This window comes from Marmota marmota, unplaced genomic scaffold (genome assembly GCF_001458135.2).
Source record: "Marmota marmota marmota unplaced genomic scaffold, marMar, whole genome shotgun sequence".
Lineage (NCBI taxonomy): Eukaryota > Metazoa > Chordata > Mammalia > Rodentia > Sciuridae > Marmota > Marmota marmota.
This window is the reverse complement of record NW_026000206.1, coordinates 8,790,545-8,806,433: the sequence shown is the minus strand read 5'-3', so window position 1 is coordinate 8,806,433 and position 15,889 is coordinate 8,790,545. Positions and strand designations below refer to the sequence as shown.

The 15,889-nt window shown below is 47.4% G+C and overlaps 1 protein-coding gene across 1 annotated transcript in view; it reads right to left on the bottom strand.

Annotated features, from left to right (window-relative positions):
- Dock1 (dedicator of cytokinesis 1) overlaps positions 1-15,889 on the bottom strand; it is a gene marked incomplete at its 5' end in the record, with an annotated part of 406,458 nt that overhangs the window by 56,984 nt on the left and 333,585 nt on the right. Inside the window, 3 exons of the mRNA XM_048791454.1 lie at positions 3,507-3,663; positions 3,850-3,935; positions 14,188-14,336. Coding sequence (XP_048647411.1) covers positions 3,507-3,663; positions 3,850-3,935; positions 14,188-14,336 — 392 coding nt within the window. The remainder of the gene's footprint in view (positions 1-3,506; positions 3,664-3,849; positions 3,936-14,187; positions 14,337-15,889) is intronic.

Genomic DNA, 15,889 nt, shown 5'->3' with positions numbered 1-15,889 from the left:
GAGGGAAGAGCAGGATATTAATGAGCCTTATGACTTAGCATATTCCATAAACCCGGTCTTAAAAAAAAATCACAGAACTGGTTCTAAAACGGAAATTTGGCAGTGGACTTAAAGGGCACTGACACATTTTATGTTCTTTATTTTATTTGCTAACTTATTTATAAATGTACTTTTATTTTTAATGGACACATTCGCATTTGGGGTACAGGGTGACATTTCAATATACATAGCGTGGAATGACAGGAATGAAACATCTTTCCCTCAGAACTTTATCATTTATTTCTTTGTGCTAGGAAAATTCAAATTACTTTCCATTTTGAAATATTCAATTAATTATTGCCAACCATAGTTCCTGTATATTATGGAACGTTAGAAGCTATTTCTGCTGTGCTACTGCACCCCTGTACCTGCTAACTTGATTTTCCACTTGATTTTTTAACTTTAGAATTTCTGCTTAGTGACGAATTGAGTATATTTATGTACCTCTAATACACATTAACATAGCTATATTCATTTAGAGATAGATATACATATTTGTCTCCATACTATTCTTGTTTCTACAAGTAAAGGTAAAAATGGACCAGGAGATTCATGTATGAATATAAAATTTAGAGGTAGGAGACGTCTCTGTTAAACTCTATTATCTTGTTTCTATTTATCCCATGGACTTATTTGTTTCATATCAAAACATTAAAACAGGTTGGGATCCACTCTACCTTCCCCAGGGGATAGCTCAAGATAGAGCTCTCTGCTCCTCATGAAGTGACTCAGGATGTCACTCGTTGAGGGAGGTTAGGAGTGTGAGATCATCTCGGCTGTCCTGGTGTTTCCCAGTTAAGCAGAGCTAGTGCTGACCCCAGCGACAGGAGGTGGGCACTGAATCAGACTCTAAATCAAGGAGGAACACATGTCAACATCAGAAACCAAACAGCAGGTGTCATCACAAGAGTGTTTCCAGGGCGAATTCTGGTGACACATTCAGGCACATTCAGGGCACACCATCTCTTCTCCACCCAGTGGCATGTTTTGGTGAGCACAAGAGATCTTGCTTAAAACAAATAGAAGTCTTAATCATCAAAATTGGAAACCTAATAAACCTACCAATAATTCTTCCTTATAGACACTCCAGCCCCCTGAGGTCCCTTAAGGATCAGATGGAGCACTATAACTTTATGTCCATAGCGGCGGGGGGCGGGGGGGGATTCTGAAAAGACCTTCATTTTTTCCCCTAGCAACACACTGGTTTCTATTTCCATCAACCACATTGGCACCATGAAAGTCACTTACTTGGGGGAAAAGGCAAGAAGGTAAAGACACGGAAGGCAGAGTCAGGTGACTTCCTCTGCCTACGATACAGGCCAGTCTACCTGGGCAGAGCGTGTTGCTGTGCTACTTGGTCAGTTTATAGGTAAATGCAAAGACAAACAGAGCCAGTGGGACAGATCTCAGGACACACCCCAGAAGCCAGTGACTCTCTGGTTGACCAAGACTCTTCTTAGCATGAGCAAACATATTTAGGTTTGGGGGCTTGCTAGTTTTCCCCTCCGTCATGAGCAGTTGAATGATGAGACTATCCAAGGAATTTTTCATTGTGTTAGAGTGTTTTGAATTTCTCATTTGTGGGGGCGGTTTCTGCATCTATTACCCATCTGTTCTTGCACAGTAGCCCCTTTGTCAAGAGAGCTCTTGGCATATAATTTGCGGTTGTTTCAAATGCCTGGATGGATAATTCCAAAACCTCTGTCCCATCTGAGTTGGGTTCTGATGGCTGCTGAGTCTTCAGCCTGTGCTTGTTTTCAGTACTTGATTCACTTTTCAGTGCTTGATTCACATTGAAGGCAATAATGATGCACTGGGTAAGAGCAAGAGGCATCTAGTTCTGGCTCCCAGGCTGATTTCTGTCCCGGGATTCTGCTGCAGTAAGCTGTGCTTCTCTGTAGCCTCCTGTCTCTGTGGTGGTGGAGGCAGCCGCTTGCCTGAGAAGATGACCTAAGAGGAGCTGCTGATGCTTCAGTCTGACTTTTTTCTAGGGGAAGGCAGTGACATTCCCATGCTCTTCAAGTGCTGGATGGCACACCAGAAGACCCAGTATTTGGCTTCTAAAGGAAAAGAAAACTTGCTACCTAAAATGTTTAATATCAGCCTAAATAGATTATCTGACCACAGGATGAAGGGGCTAGGACTGCTCATGAGCTTTAGCTGCAGAGTTCTTAATGGAAAGACACAGATTCAATATTGACACAAAGTGTATAGAAAGTGAAAATTCTCCTTTTTTTTTTTTTTTTTTAATCTTTTGAATTCAAACACCTCGAGTAGCTTTTTAGGAATGAGTGACTTGTCCCATTCCTCCTGGCAGGAAAGTCCATTTTGTGAGCTCCAAGCACCTGCAAATAACAGCTGTGGAAGTTAGGGGAAGCATCTGTTTGTTGGCCAATGGCAGGTAGGCGAGGGCTCTGAAATCCAGAGGCTGATGGCTGGGAACTGAAGGCAGGGATCTGGAGCCCAGGAGGAAGCAGGAGCTCTGGGTGTGAGAGCGGTGTGACTGCTCAGAGCTGTGAGGCTTGCCAGCCACTCCCTGGACTTGAGCTCTGGTGTCATCAAGCTCATCAGCTCCACTGGATTTCCTGGGTGTACCTCAGGAAGGGCATGTCCACAGACCCGGCCAACCAGAGCAGCAGTGCATGGACGTCTCCAAGTTCACCTAGCTACCTGCCATCAATGCTGCCCTGCACCGACCTCCTGCAGCTGCTGGAAAAAATGACCCCAAACTTCATGGCCTGCAAGAACAGATGTGCATCCTCTCACAGTTCTAGAGGCCAGGAGTCCACAGTCAAGGCATCGGCAGGGCTGTGCCCCTCCTGTTGGCTCTGGGGAGGGTCCTCCCTGTGCCTTACAGCTTCTGGTGGCCCCAAGCATTCTGTAGCTGTGGCTCCCTCACTCCGACCTGTGCCTCCTCCTCCTTCATGTGGCCTTCCTGTTCCAGGTCTTCTCTTCTGCATCTTCTGAGACCATTTGTCATTGGACTTAGCCCTCTTCTCCTGTCCCCAGGTAATCCAGGATAATCTCGTCTCGAGATTCTTAATTACATATGCAAGGACTCTTTTCCAGATAAGGGCACATTCGTGGGTTCTGAGGATCAGGATGTGCTTGCATTTCCTGAGACCACCATGCACCCCGCTCACCAGAGGACACCTTCTAAACTCCTAGCAGCAGAGACTTAAGATCTGTGACCCACGAGGTGCTACCATGGTTACATAATGAGATGGCTGGCCACCTTCGACCACGGCAGGGGGACATCTGCAGGGGAGCTGTTTCTGCACACGTTCAGAGTGCATCTGCAATCAGGTCATTACTTGGTCCTGGCAGCAGCAGATGAGGAGACGGGTAAAGGAAGCCGTGTTCTGCTGTGGAGAGCCCCATGCCCACGGTCAGGTGGGCCCCGGAAAACCGAGGTGGGGCTCTGGGCATGCTGTAGAGATGGGGGGCCTGATTAGCTTCCCACTCACCAGCACATTGACGGTGCAGCTCATGCGGTTCTCCTTGTTCTCGTCATGCATGATGGTCCTGTAGTCCAGCAGCCTCTCCATCAGACGCACCACCAGCCTCACGAAGGTCTCCCCGGTCTTGGCGAGGTACTTGTGCTTCCTGCAGTGCTCCAGGAGGCTGGAAAATAACCACGCACACCTCGCTGATCACGCTCAGGAAGAAAAAGTCAACGGAGGTGCAATTTTAAATGTTTCCCATTGTTAACACATTTTAATTATTTCTGGGCTACAAAGTTCATTGTCGTCTAATTACAGCCTCCCCATCTCTGCTCTGACATAGATCCCACTGCTCATCAACACTTACATTTTATCGAACAGCACTTTGTACTGCTCGTCTCCGCGGCCTCCCTCCACTTCGTGATCCAGCTTGGTGATGATCTCATTTTCAAACTATGATTCAACAGAGGAGGAGGAAATCATCAGCATGGCGGATACTTCGTTTTGACTTGAGTGCAAATAGTACATAAATCGGTGGGTTCATCACGGATGCTGCTGAAGGCTGACCGTGTGTGAAAGATGCCATCCCTGAGCCCTGGGGGTCTCTGATGGTCCCCAGCCATAGAAAGTCCCTCATTTCCTTCCAATGGCAGAAGTAAGAAGTGGGGAAAGAAAGGCAAGAGAGTCACAGGGAACACAACCAAGGAGTAACGGGAACACACGTCTCCAGCTTCAACTTGCCGAACAAGTAACCTCTGAAAGAGTCGGTGGCCCCTGGAAGTGAACTTCCCAGGCAGGAGCTCTCAGAAACCTGAACACACCCCAGGCGCCGCTTCCTGCCACTCTGCCATAGATCCTAGTGCAATATCTCCCTCCAGTTGAAAAATATTAAAAGCAACAGGGGCAAGGCCCCTAAAGAGACCACCCAGAAGGTCGATCCCGGGCCTGTCCTGTCCCCACAGAGCTTCTGAATGGATTTCCAGTTCCTCAGAAATGACTCTCAAATCCATGCTTTTCAAAAACTCTAAATTCTGGGGAGTGGCAAATCTTCAAACTGTCTTGAAGGGCCGCCTGGGCCAGAAATCACTACCTTGAAGAGGAGGAGTCTGCTTGCCCCACCTCCTTCCCTGGTGGGACTGGGATTTCAGCCAGGGGACCACCATGCCACAGAGGGCCCCTTGGCTGCCCATCCAGGTGAGCTAGTAGGAAGGAGGGGCTGTGGAAGTGTCAGGTCATGCAAGGGTCTCTAGGAGTCCTTTGAAAGATACCATCAATCATCTGGTTTTGATCAACAATCCCCAAGGCCCCCACTATGATCAGGAGCCTGTAAGAACTTAAGCTGCATGAGAGCAAGCCTTTCTTCTCATCTGGGCATGGCTGTATCCCAGGGCCCAGACAGTGCATGAGGTGGAGACTCTAATGGAACGAACTTGCTGTGAGTCCATGAATGACTGGATAGAGCTGGGCAGGGCTCAGCATGTCAGCAAAAAAGCCGGCCAGCAGATTGCTGACACATCCTGATCTCTGGGCCTTGCGAGCCATGTGGCGAGCACAGCTGGTCTGGGGCACCTGTGACAGACACTGTCTATCCACTGGGGACTTGGGGTGCTGCTGCTGCTGCAGTGGCAGCTACCTGTGGCTCCTGGGCAACAGAAAGCCTGACCCAAGGAGGGATTTCCACACTGGCACCGACCCTCCTGTCCTCAGTAGGACACATGGCCTGAAGTCAGTGTCATCCTGCTGCAGATGAAACAGGACCTTAAAATGGGGCTAGAGGAGTAAGGAGTCCCCCGTGGCATCGGGGCTCAGCAATGCCTCAGTCTCGGGAGCTCTGTGAGCGTCCTCAGTTCTCTCCTGACCTTCTCCTTGTCTCCTCCCCACATAAACAACTCCTTTTGATTCTTTTTAGACTAAGATGCTCACAGCTCTTAGGAACAGAGAAAGAACTGCTTCTCTTAGAGGAAAAAGAATGACTTGCCTTTTTTCCCTACCTGAAGTTTCACGATGATGACTTTCACTATAAAACAACAACCCTCTTAAGTTGACCCACTATTACTCTGCCCTTCATAGAATTCTGTAAGAGGTCATTCATTTTGGAATCTGACATAGGAGAGGTAGCTTGCCAACAGTTACGAAGATGGGATTTCAAGCAGTCCTACCTTTTAGGTGGGGCCAAATATAAAACGATGCTTTGGAACAAATATCGGAGACATAAAGTAGGACTAAATTCAATCAAAATATATGATTCTACTCCATACATGTTTAATGAGTGCTTACGATGGGGAAAGTAGACAGAATGCAGAAAGCATGCTTCCTCCTAATGCAGAGACACACAGGCCTTTAAAATCGCTCATCACGTGTCAATCAAAGGTATGGGAACTTGGAGTCTACTTTGTGAAAATGGCATGTTTGCTCTGCTTCCACATAAACCTTGCTGTCACAAACAAGCAACGAGGAAGCTCCAGCTCCTTAAGTATGCTGCTTATCAAATTTTGACTGATGAACTTAATGTCTTTCTAAAAGGAGTGGATGAATGAGCACATCAGAACATAGCTGATTCTAATTTTGCTAACCTCTAGTCTAAACTAAGTAATTTGCACAAACACCTGGCAACTGTGTGCTGTTTATCAGCAAGGATTCAACACCAGAGATCTGCAGCCAGCCTCTAATTCCAGGGTCTCTGTTAATTTTTACAGAACATACTAGAATCAGTTTGCCACTGTGCTGTGAACTGTTGTCATAATCAGAATTAAACGATCGTGTCCAAATAAACTGGAGAAAGTACATTTGCTGACGGAGCAGAGTTGGTTTTATAAAAGTCATGTTTATTATCTTATTCTTGATGCACACTGTCTAGTGAGCTGCAGCAGGGTTCTCTGTGGTTAGGATAAAATTAGTAGGGGCTCACGATGCTGCTCAAAAGGCGGCAGAGCCACACTCATGTCACAAGCAAAGTCACTACGTTTCCCCTCTCTTTTCTGAATCACCAATGTTGCTACAAAAATACCCACAGGGTGTCCAACTTTAAATATTGAACAGAGTACCTCTAAGTATCTGACACCAGCAGCCCTCCAGGAAGAGGAAACGTATAAGGATAGGGATGTAAGGCTTCAGAAGGGTGCTTTGCATTGAACCTGACAGGGCTGGGGGCTGCACTCACGGTGGCATTAGCATTGATTTTAACTAACTAGAAAGGAACCATTGCTGTCCCCCCTGTTACCGAGGCAAGCCACGGGTTATAGACTCCTAGTCCATAGATTGTGAGAGAAGCATCCCCAGTAGCGGATAACCCCAAAGCCAGTTACTTTCAGCTTGGAATGCCTAATTTCTGTTTGGGGTTAGATTTATCACTGTCATTATAATACATTTATAAACATATAAAATCAGGCCTGCATGTCTCAGGGATCCAGGAACACACTTTCATAAGAGATTGGGGGTTCTGTCCTAGCTTGGGCACAAACAATTCACCTCATGGACAAAGGGCACAGAGGCTGTCAGGAGCTGGAGAAACTGGGGTCTACACATGTGGTCTGCTTTGTATGACAGCAAAAGGTTTATTTGACTCTTTATGTGGGAACCTTAGTACACAATTGTTCCCTGCCCAAAGGGCTCTGCTTTCTCCTGGTTTTCAATGAAAAAAATGCTCTGAAGATTCTACAGGTAGGATTGGGGTGTTTGAACACCTCTGATTTGGGGCATGCCACGGAAGCAGGCTCCCTGTGTCCGCCCCACCTCCAGATGGAGCTGGACCATTTCCCATGGCATCTGTAGGAGGGGTGAGAAGGAGAAGATGCTTGACTGTATCTGGGCAGGAAACATGTCAAGAAGGAGATTCAGCAGAGACAGGCTGGCGCTTGAAAACCCCAGGGGCTCTGGGCTCCCACGCTGCTGTCCTAAAGGTTCCGGATCTCCCAATCTGCCCTCAGCCTTTAATGCCTGTGCTCAGACACACACACGGACACTTCCTCTTGCCCAGCCACTCTCTCCACTTAATTACGTACTTCATTAATCTCTGGCCCTCCACCCCGCCTTCTGAAACCCCCAAGTCTTCTGGGGTCTACAGAGCAGGCAGCTCCCTGACCTTGATGCCCTGCAGAAGGATATATGAGGCTGCTACGGACTCCAGGGCCACACACTGGGGGCAGCCTGACTGGAGCTGCCGGCTACCTGATCGTGACACCTGGCAACCCCTGAGACAGACACAGCAGCTCCCACTCCTACATGACACAGATCTAGGAGTGACTTTTGGGCTGGGAGCAGCCACAGTGGAGCCTCATAGTGAGTCCTATTTAATTTAAAGGTCATGGGCACTTGGGTAGCTCTTTGGTGAAGACCTTTTAAGGACAGAATTCAATGTACTCAGCACTCCTGGATGAAGGGCACCTTTACATCTGACTTCATGTTGCATGTTGCACCTTCTCTCAGACCACTTTACTTCTGGCTTTAACAAATAAAAGCCTAATTCTTGAGCCACGTTTCCTTCTTAAGTATCCAAAGCAATAAAACCAAGTATTATTTTGAAATGAAAATCACAAATAAACAAACTAACAAATAAAAATCCCAATGAATTGGAGAATAAGCAAAAAAAAAAAAATGCCACCAAACTTATTCACATTCATATTACAGTGCAAGTGGCAGAAGCTGCCAGCATTTACTTGGGTTATTCAATTATTTGCTTCAGGTTACTGGCATGGGCAGTAGGAAGAGATTATTCAAACAGGAACTCAGAAACACTGACGACACAAAGATTACTCATGTTCTAACATTGTTACAACTAAATGGGAATTTCTGGAAGTTGTGGAGAAATTTACTGAGCCTCACAAAGATGACAGAAAATAGCTCCATGATTGAAAATATTATTTTGCTGTGGCGCCTTTTCCATTCCACTTTTATTAATGGTATGTGGCCCATATGGTCATTTGCTGCAATTCTCAGCTGTTAGTTCTGTATTTTCCAAAGGCATAACAAATGGAATTCTTTAAAAGGATGTCAGGGGAGAATTTAAAGCCTGCTTTTGTTTATGAAGTAAAATCCAGTGTGAGGCTGAGACGCCAAGTATCATCCATTCAGAGGGCGGGGTTCTCGGAGAGACGGAGGGGAGGTCAGCGTGAGGCCAGGCCAGGGCTCGGCTCTGGCTGCCAAAGCCAGGCTCGTCTGGGTGGATAGCACCCCACACTTCCCCCAGGCTAGCTGGGCACGTTCTGAAACCTTATCAAGTGAGGGGTCTTCCTCTAAAAAAGGCAGACCTCGGAACATCCTCAGTCCAAGGGTAGATGTGCTACTCTGGGATTGGGAGAGGAACAGCATGGGGCAGGTGACAATGACTTAAAGGTGGGGGTAACGAGAAGGTGACAGGTCACAGAGAAAGTGTCCTGGAGAAGTAATGGGAAGGCAGAAGCAGTGGGGGGAAATGCTTAGGAGAAGAGGAGGGAAATCCAGTTCATGGGAGACTCTTCAGGAAGGTCAGAAGAGTCAGGATGGCCGAGGGAGCTGGGGCGTTAGGAGCACCCTGAGATAAAAGGGGAAAGATGAGAAATGGGCTTCTGTTGAGTACAGACTCCCTGGACAGGGCAGAGAAATGACGGCAGGATTGTGGAGAAAATAATGCAGGAGCCTGGCAAAGTCCCCTGTCCAGGGCCACCCTGAGAGTCACCGCTAGGGAGGCAGCAAGCCGAGGTTCCCCCCAGGTGTCCTCGCCTTCCTGCACACACAGCACCAAGGAGGGAGAGAACCGCCCAAAGGTAGGAGCTCATGCCCTTCCCAAGCAGGGGTGGGGACAAATTGGCCCAGTGCAGAGGGGTAGAAGAGCCACTCTGGTCACAAAAAAGTTATGCAGTATCTAGTCAATCAAGATGTCTTCCTTCCAGGGACCACAGATACCCCCGCTGTGAACACCAGCCTGAAAGGAAGCCTTTAGGTGGGAGGGATCTCTGTTCCCAGGCTGCTTTGTACAAACGGGGCCTCCTATCTCACCTGCTCCTGCCTGGTCCAGTCTCCTCCTTGCTGGCTCGGAACAAAACTCTCCCTTTGTGTCAGGTCCACATACAATGTGGTCCTGCACAGGTGACTGCCACAAGTGTTAGGGACCCTTAGTTCTTTGCAGAACTGAGTCCCCATCTGCAAGGACCTGCCCAGCAGAGACAGTCAAGATGACTTGGGGACTCACTGAAACCCTGGAGGGAGCGTCCCAGGTCACTGTGAGGACATGGCTCCCAAATGGATAACTCCATGCCACCTTGTCCTGCCACCAAGGCAGCCAGGCCAAGATGTGGCAGCTGGAGAGGCAGGACAAGGGCAATGGCATGCTGATTTTCAAGGAAGAATTCTGGCTTTTCTTACAAAAATGGAGAAAAGAATTTGACTCTTGGGGGAATGTAAGGGAAAGAACATTCTGGTACAATGGCCTCCACGGGCGTGGAGGAGCACAAGGGCAGTGATTCTGGACAACTGTGGAAAAGCCGATGTGCAACATGCCCTTCTGAAGCACCAGTGATGGCTGGATGGGGTTTAATCTCAAGCAAAGTGGCAGGTGTCCCCCCACCCCCAATCCAGCAGACCCCCTCTCCACTCCAACTGCAAGAGCGCAACAACCCAACCCGGACACACACATATTTCACAAACAGCAGGAAATTAGGAGCTCCACCCCCAGAGACAGAGAAACTGGAAAAGGATGAGCTATGTCATATGTTCAAAACTCAAAAGTTTTTAAAACAAAAGCCCTCTCGTCTTCCCCTCACTCCATTAGGTTTGCACATCTGCTATGAACGCGGAGGCAATTTAAGCCCTTGTTGATGTGACTAATAGTGTTAGATAATTGGATTTGTGGTGGATTAGTTAAACAGCAGCCAACCGTCCCTGTCCCAGGAGCTCTTGGGTGGAGAGGCAGGCAGGGCCAGCTGTGCTCTGGAGGGCTGCAGTCACAGGCCTGGTTGCAGGGAGTGGGGGCCTCTTGTCTAAGGGGTGAGCAGCAGCGGAAGCAGGAAGGAGTCGGGAAAGGTAGGAGGAGTGCCGGGGCGAGGAGAGCCTCGCTTACAGTACGGATCTGAGCATCCCCCGAAAGTCGTGGGCTAAAATCTGCTCCCAGTTGGCCCTACCGGGAGGTGGGAGACTCTTTAGGAGGTGAGGCCCGCAGGTCTTGAGGTCCCTGGGGGTGGGGGGGACAGTGGGACCCCAGCCCTCCACACTCTCCTTTTTCTTCCTGGCCATGAGGTGTGCACCTCATTCCTGCCTGATGGCTGCTGCTGATCACCACGGAGTGACCACCTCCCATAGGGAGCCGCAGTAAGCCTTTTCTTTTCATAAGTTGATTATCTCACTTATTTGTTATGGTGAAAAGCTGACTAACAAAAGATTTTTTCTTCTTTTTTTGCAAGCTTTAGTTTACCTGCCTTAATTTTAAAAACCTATTTACCGATGACTTAATGGCAAGCTTGAGTGGCTGACCATGTGCGGTCTGAAGCAGGCTCTCCTGTGGACCTGGCCCTGCCTGCTGTGCCCTTGCTGGCCTCTACCAAGCCAGACCTGCTGTGTGCCAGAGAAACTGCTTGCATTCATGCCATGAGACTCAATGTGCAAGGCTCCTTCATGGTAGTACTCAAAGAGCTTGGTTTTCCGGGAGAACACTGGAAGGTCTCAAAGCCCCTGCTGGGGAGTGGGTGAGACTGGAAGCAGAACTCATGGCTCCTGCCCACACACCTGGGGGAAGCTGGGGGACAGAAAGTGCTCCCTCCCAGGACTGTCCTGAGATACTCTGAAGCCATAGTGAGACAGCAAGTAGACAAGAAGAATGAGGAAGGGGAACCAGACAGAAGCCAGGCCTCATCCATCTTCATTCCAGCTGCCCTTGGCCTTTACTTTGACCCAAAGACTACTTTTTAAAAATGATGAATGGTGTAGTGTTTTAAAGGCATTTGACCTTATTTTTCTGGGCTAGCGACAGACATTTATCTATATAAACACATTTCCTCCTTTGCCTGATACATATATAAGTATATATTTGGCTTCTATTCTATTTTTACATTTCCAGGGATTGAACTCAGGGCCTCCTGAGTGCTAGGCAAGGCTCTACCACTGAACTACATCCCGACTCCTTTTAATTTTTTCTTCTGAAACAGAATCTGGCTAAGTTGCCGAGGCTGGCCTCTAACTTGAGACCCCCCCTGTCTTAGCTTCCCTTGAAGGTAAGCACACACCACTGTGCCTGGCTAAATACTGATGCCTGAGTGTTTTGAAAGCTCCTGGCAGTGTTTGTAATATGCAGTCAGGGCTAGGAACCAAAGCTAACTTTCCCCCCTGTGTTAGGATTGAACCTGATTCCTTCATAGCACTTTTCATAAACTCTTTCTTTGGGCTTGATTTACATAAAATTCAAAAAGTGATATAAATTTTCTGACTAGGAAAAGTAGTTTAAATTATAATTTGTAGTTTCAGTGGGTTGGCAGTGAGATTGGGACCATGATCTGGAGCCAGCAGCAATGAATGTAGATGGGGCGTATCCTACAGCACTGATTCCAAACATTTTGGCAATGATGTCAAAAGTTACAAAATTACTTTGAATCAGCAATTGCATTTCTGAGAACGTATGCTGGGCAAACTTTCGAGATGAATTTGAGCTGTGTGCTTAAATATGCTCACGGCACAGTTATTCACAGTAGTGACAATCTGCCAAGGATCCAGATGCCTGCAGTAGGGAATGGATCAGTCCAGGACAGTCACTCTATTCCATGAGAGGCAACACTCATTAAAATCAGTCACTACCTTGCAATCAAGGACAGGGTCTCTAATATATTGTCAAACATATAGTGTTAGAAAGGAAGGAAGGAAGGAAGGAAGGAAGAAAATAAGAAAAAAGAAAAGAAAGAAAAATAAAAAACCTAGCTACAATATTGCACACATATAGGGAAACATACTTGTAAAGAAACAGGACATTTCATGTGCACTGATGACCTATCAATGAGAGCAACAAGACAGTTCTTCTGGTGTTTTTTTTAAAATGTCTTCTCTTTAATTTTATAAAAAATAAATAAGAGAAGACCTTCCTCTCCCATGTAAAAAAAAGAAGGAATCAGGAAGGCAGGAAGAAATGAAGGAAAAGACTGATGTTACATTTGGGAAAATAAAATACAGCTCCTCTGTTGTCCACACTGGAGTAGTTCCACATAGCAACTACCAGTCATGTTGTAAAGGCAGCAGAGGGGTCAAAGTGCAAGCACAATGACATCCCAGCCAGGGATCCTCTGTGCTTGGAGGGTATTATGGGTGTGCAGAGGTCAAGTGGTCAAGGGCAAGAACTCCTCCAACAATCAGACTCTGTTCTTGTGCTCCCTGGAGCTTCAGGGGTCAATCCCCCAAAAACGGCCAAGCCAGGCTATATGCAGTGTGGGGCCTGCACTGGGAGCTACCTGTTGCCCGGGGTGCAGCACGGAGACGGTGATCATGGCTGGGTTTCTCACCTCACAACAAGGCACAGCCACAGAGACACATCCTTCACGGTGCCCGGTACTCTGATACAGGATTTACAGGCCTGCTTTTATTCCACTTTCACAAGAGCCCTTTGGGTACAGCCCATTTTATGCCTATGTTAGAGCTCTGAATTGGAGACATAAAGAGACCAGTGATTTGTTCAACATCCAGGGACTTTGCTGAGCCCAGGAATCCCTGTCTACCTGACTGGGGAGTCTGGACTCAGCTCCTGCTCGGAGTGGCAGGTTCCTTTTGTTTTGCAATTCTCTTTTCTGTTCTAGGAAATAGCAAATGGTTCTTCACGGATTCTGCCTTTGTACAATAATGGAGAAGTCTACCAATGAACATCTGAATTGTTCAAAGCTCCCTTAAAAATATAGAGTACAAAGATGGGTAAAGAAACTCTACCTTCAACATTAGAAACCACTACAATCACACTACTTTAACAGATGCAGTTTTCATTTCCTTTCGAAGTAGGACTCTTTCTCAAAATTCTCCAGAAATCCATGCAGGTTGCTCAGCATGCCAACTTGCCTGAGTTGCTGTATTTTCTAAAAGCTAACTTTTTAGGAGTCTTTTTTTTTTTTTTCCACTAGAAGAAGCCCTGTCATTTGGACATTCAGGGGCATGTGCAAACGTGTGAGAGCACCTGTGCACACGTGTGTGCGAGTGCGCAGACTGCAGGAACACTACGCTTACTTTCATGGGATGGAGGGAAGGAGATTTTGTTACTTGCTAAGAGTAAATTATGCAGAGATGCCCTTCATGCTTTCACAGTGTTTCAAGCACTCTCTTTGAGGAATTCCCATCAGCCCCACAGCACAAATAAAAGATCCGGATGCATACATGGAAGAATTAAAGTAAAGAGTTTAAACTTTAAAGTAACATTACTATGCAATACGCAGCCAGTCTGACAGAATACAGTAAATAACATTTGCTCAGACACTTTACCATGCACAAAGCATGCAGGGTGAGAAAGAGACTTTGACCCAGGGTTTAATGTCTAAGTCCAGATAAAAATAAGCAAATAAAAGCAAAGGTTGAGAACAGTCCCTCCCCACAGATGACGAGAAAGAATGACAACTTAGCCAACAAGGAAAATCCCAGGCCTTTCCCCCTTGAGCTGCAGGGAATTTTCACGTTTACCACCTTTAACACTAGAACCTTCTTTGCATCTCTTTCAGGGTTTCCAGGCTGACCCAATCAGGCCCCCGCTGGCCACGGTGCACATGTGTGCCCTTACCATTTGGAAGCTTCGAGTCGAGTGGAATTCACACTGCATCATATCAAAGAAGATGGGGATGGTGGCTTTGCGCAGTTCCGTCTCAGGAATGAGTGTCATTTCTAATATTGGGCCAACCATTTCTGGAATGAACTTGATCTTATGTTGACCTTGAAATAAAGAAATGTACTATTCAGAAATAAAAAAAAAGCATTCAAACATGGGCTTAACTTCACAAAACAAAACAATGTGACATTGCACAGGAGATCTTGGGAATTTTCCCGTACTTCTCACCTGTAGACAACAAACTTGAGAACCTCCAGCATTTCGCATAGGAAGTGGGCTGTCTTCCCAGTGTTACAAGGGAAGCCATTCAAAGCCCATCCAATGGAAGGCCTGTGATCACGACTTGTGCATCGCAGCAGAGCAGCCGCTGTTCCCACACCCAGCTGCATGATCAAGGGCCTGAGCAGCCACCTGACAGCCAGCTTTGGAAGGGGTGGGGACTGGGATCCGAGGGCCACCATCTCATTTGCAGACAATGACAAGAACAGAAGTGGACAGGGGAAGGCGCAGGTGGTCTCTTGGGCCCTTACTATCGCCGGCGTCTCATGAAAGTTTACCATGTGGCACCTCTGTAGGTAATGCAGAGTGACTTCTATGACATTCCAAATGATCACAACCAAAGGAACCAAGAACAGCCATCAGAACTTGGGCAGCAGAAACAGGAACAATTCTACCTGCTGTGGCTATTGGCTGATAGGAAAAGGCTTATTTAAAGAACTACGTTATTAGTCCCAGCTCACCTATCTGTCCAGAAACGACTTTTAAAGAATTCAAGAAAATGTTTCTTCAAAGGCTTTTCTAAAAACAAAATCATAATAATGAGCGTTATGTTAGCTAACATCACTGATCATGGGCTGCAGACAAGCCTCCGAGGAAGCACCTTCTCATGGACTCCTCACGAGAGCCTCATGAGACAGGCACCTTTCCAACCCATTTTACAGACGAGGACCCAGGGCTGTCTCCATGGCTGCTCAGGGAGCTGCACGGGACCTGCTCAGGGACCTGAAAGAGCAGGATTTAGACTGGCTCTGAGACTCTGGCCCTTCAGCTTTGGCCTCATTTTACTGATCCTTTCCCTGTCTGCTGGGCCCAGGATCTCTGAGCAACATTCAGACCCTGCCCACCTCTCTGCAGCAGAATCAGTGCACCCTGTCCATGCCCCTCCTGAAGTCAGCAACCTCTCATCTTACCCAGCATCGTTGGAATATTACAGTTCTAAGATAAATCCCTCAGCAAGTAGAATGGCTTCTTACAAGCACCAAAACTTTTATTTCAATGGTTTTTGCTGGAAATCTTGGCACTGCACTTTTGTGGGTCTCTGTCATTGGCTCTGATGGCAGCTCAGAAGCAGCACTGGAAAATCCGGCGGCTGAGCCTAGAGACCCCAGCAGCTAGACTGAGTGGTCAGCCCCTCTTTCCTGCTAGCTTGTGGGTCTGCTGCCACTGTGCCCCACCCTGCAGTGGCCCCAGTGCCCTTTGGCTGTTCTGCCTCTAAGTTCCTGAGGTCTGGTAACCTAAGTGACCTTACAGAGCTTTAAGTGAATGAGGAAGGCAGAAGGACAGAGAGGTGGCAACCCCAAGGTTCCTTCACGACCTGGTCACTGGGCCTCTGCAACAAAGCTTCTGGGAAACATTCTGCTCCACACAGGGGCCACTG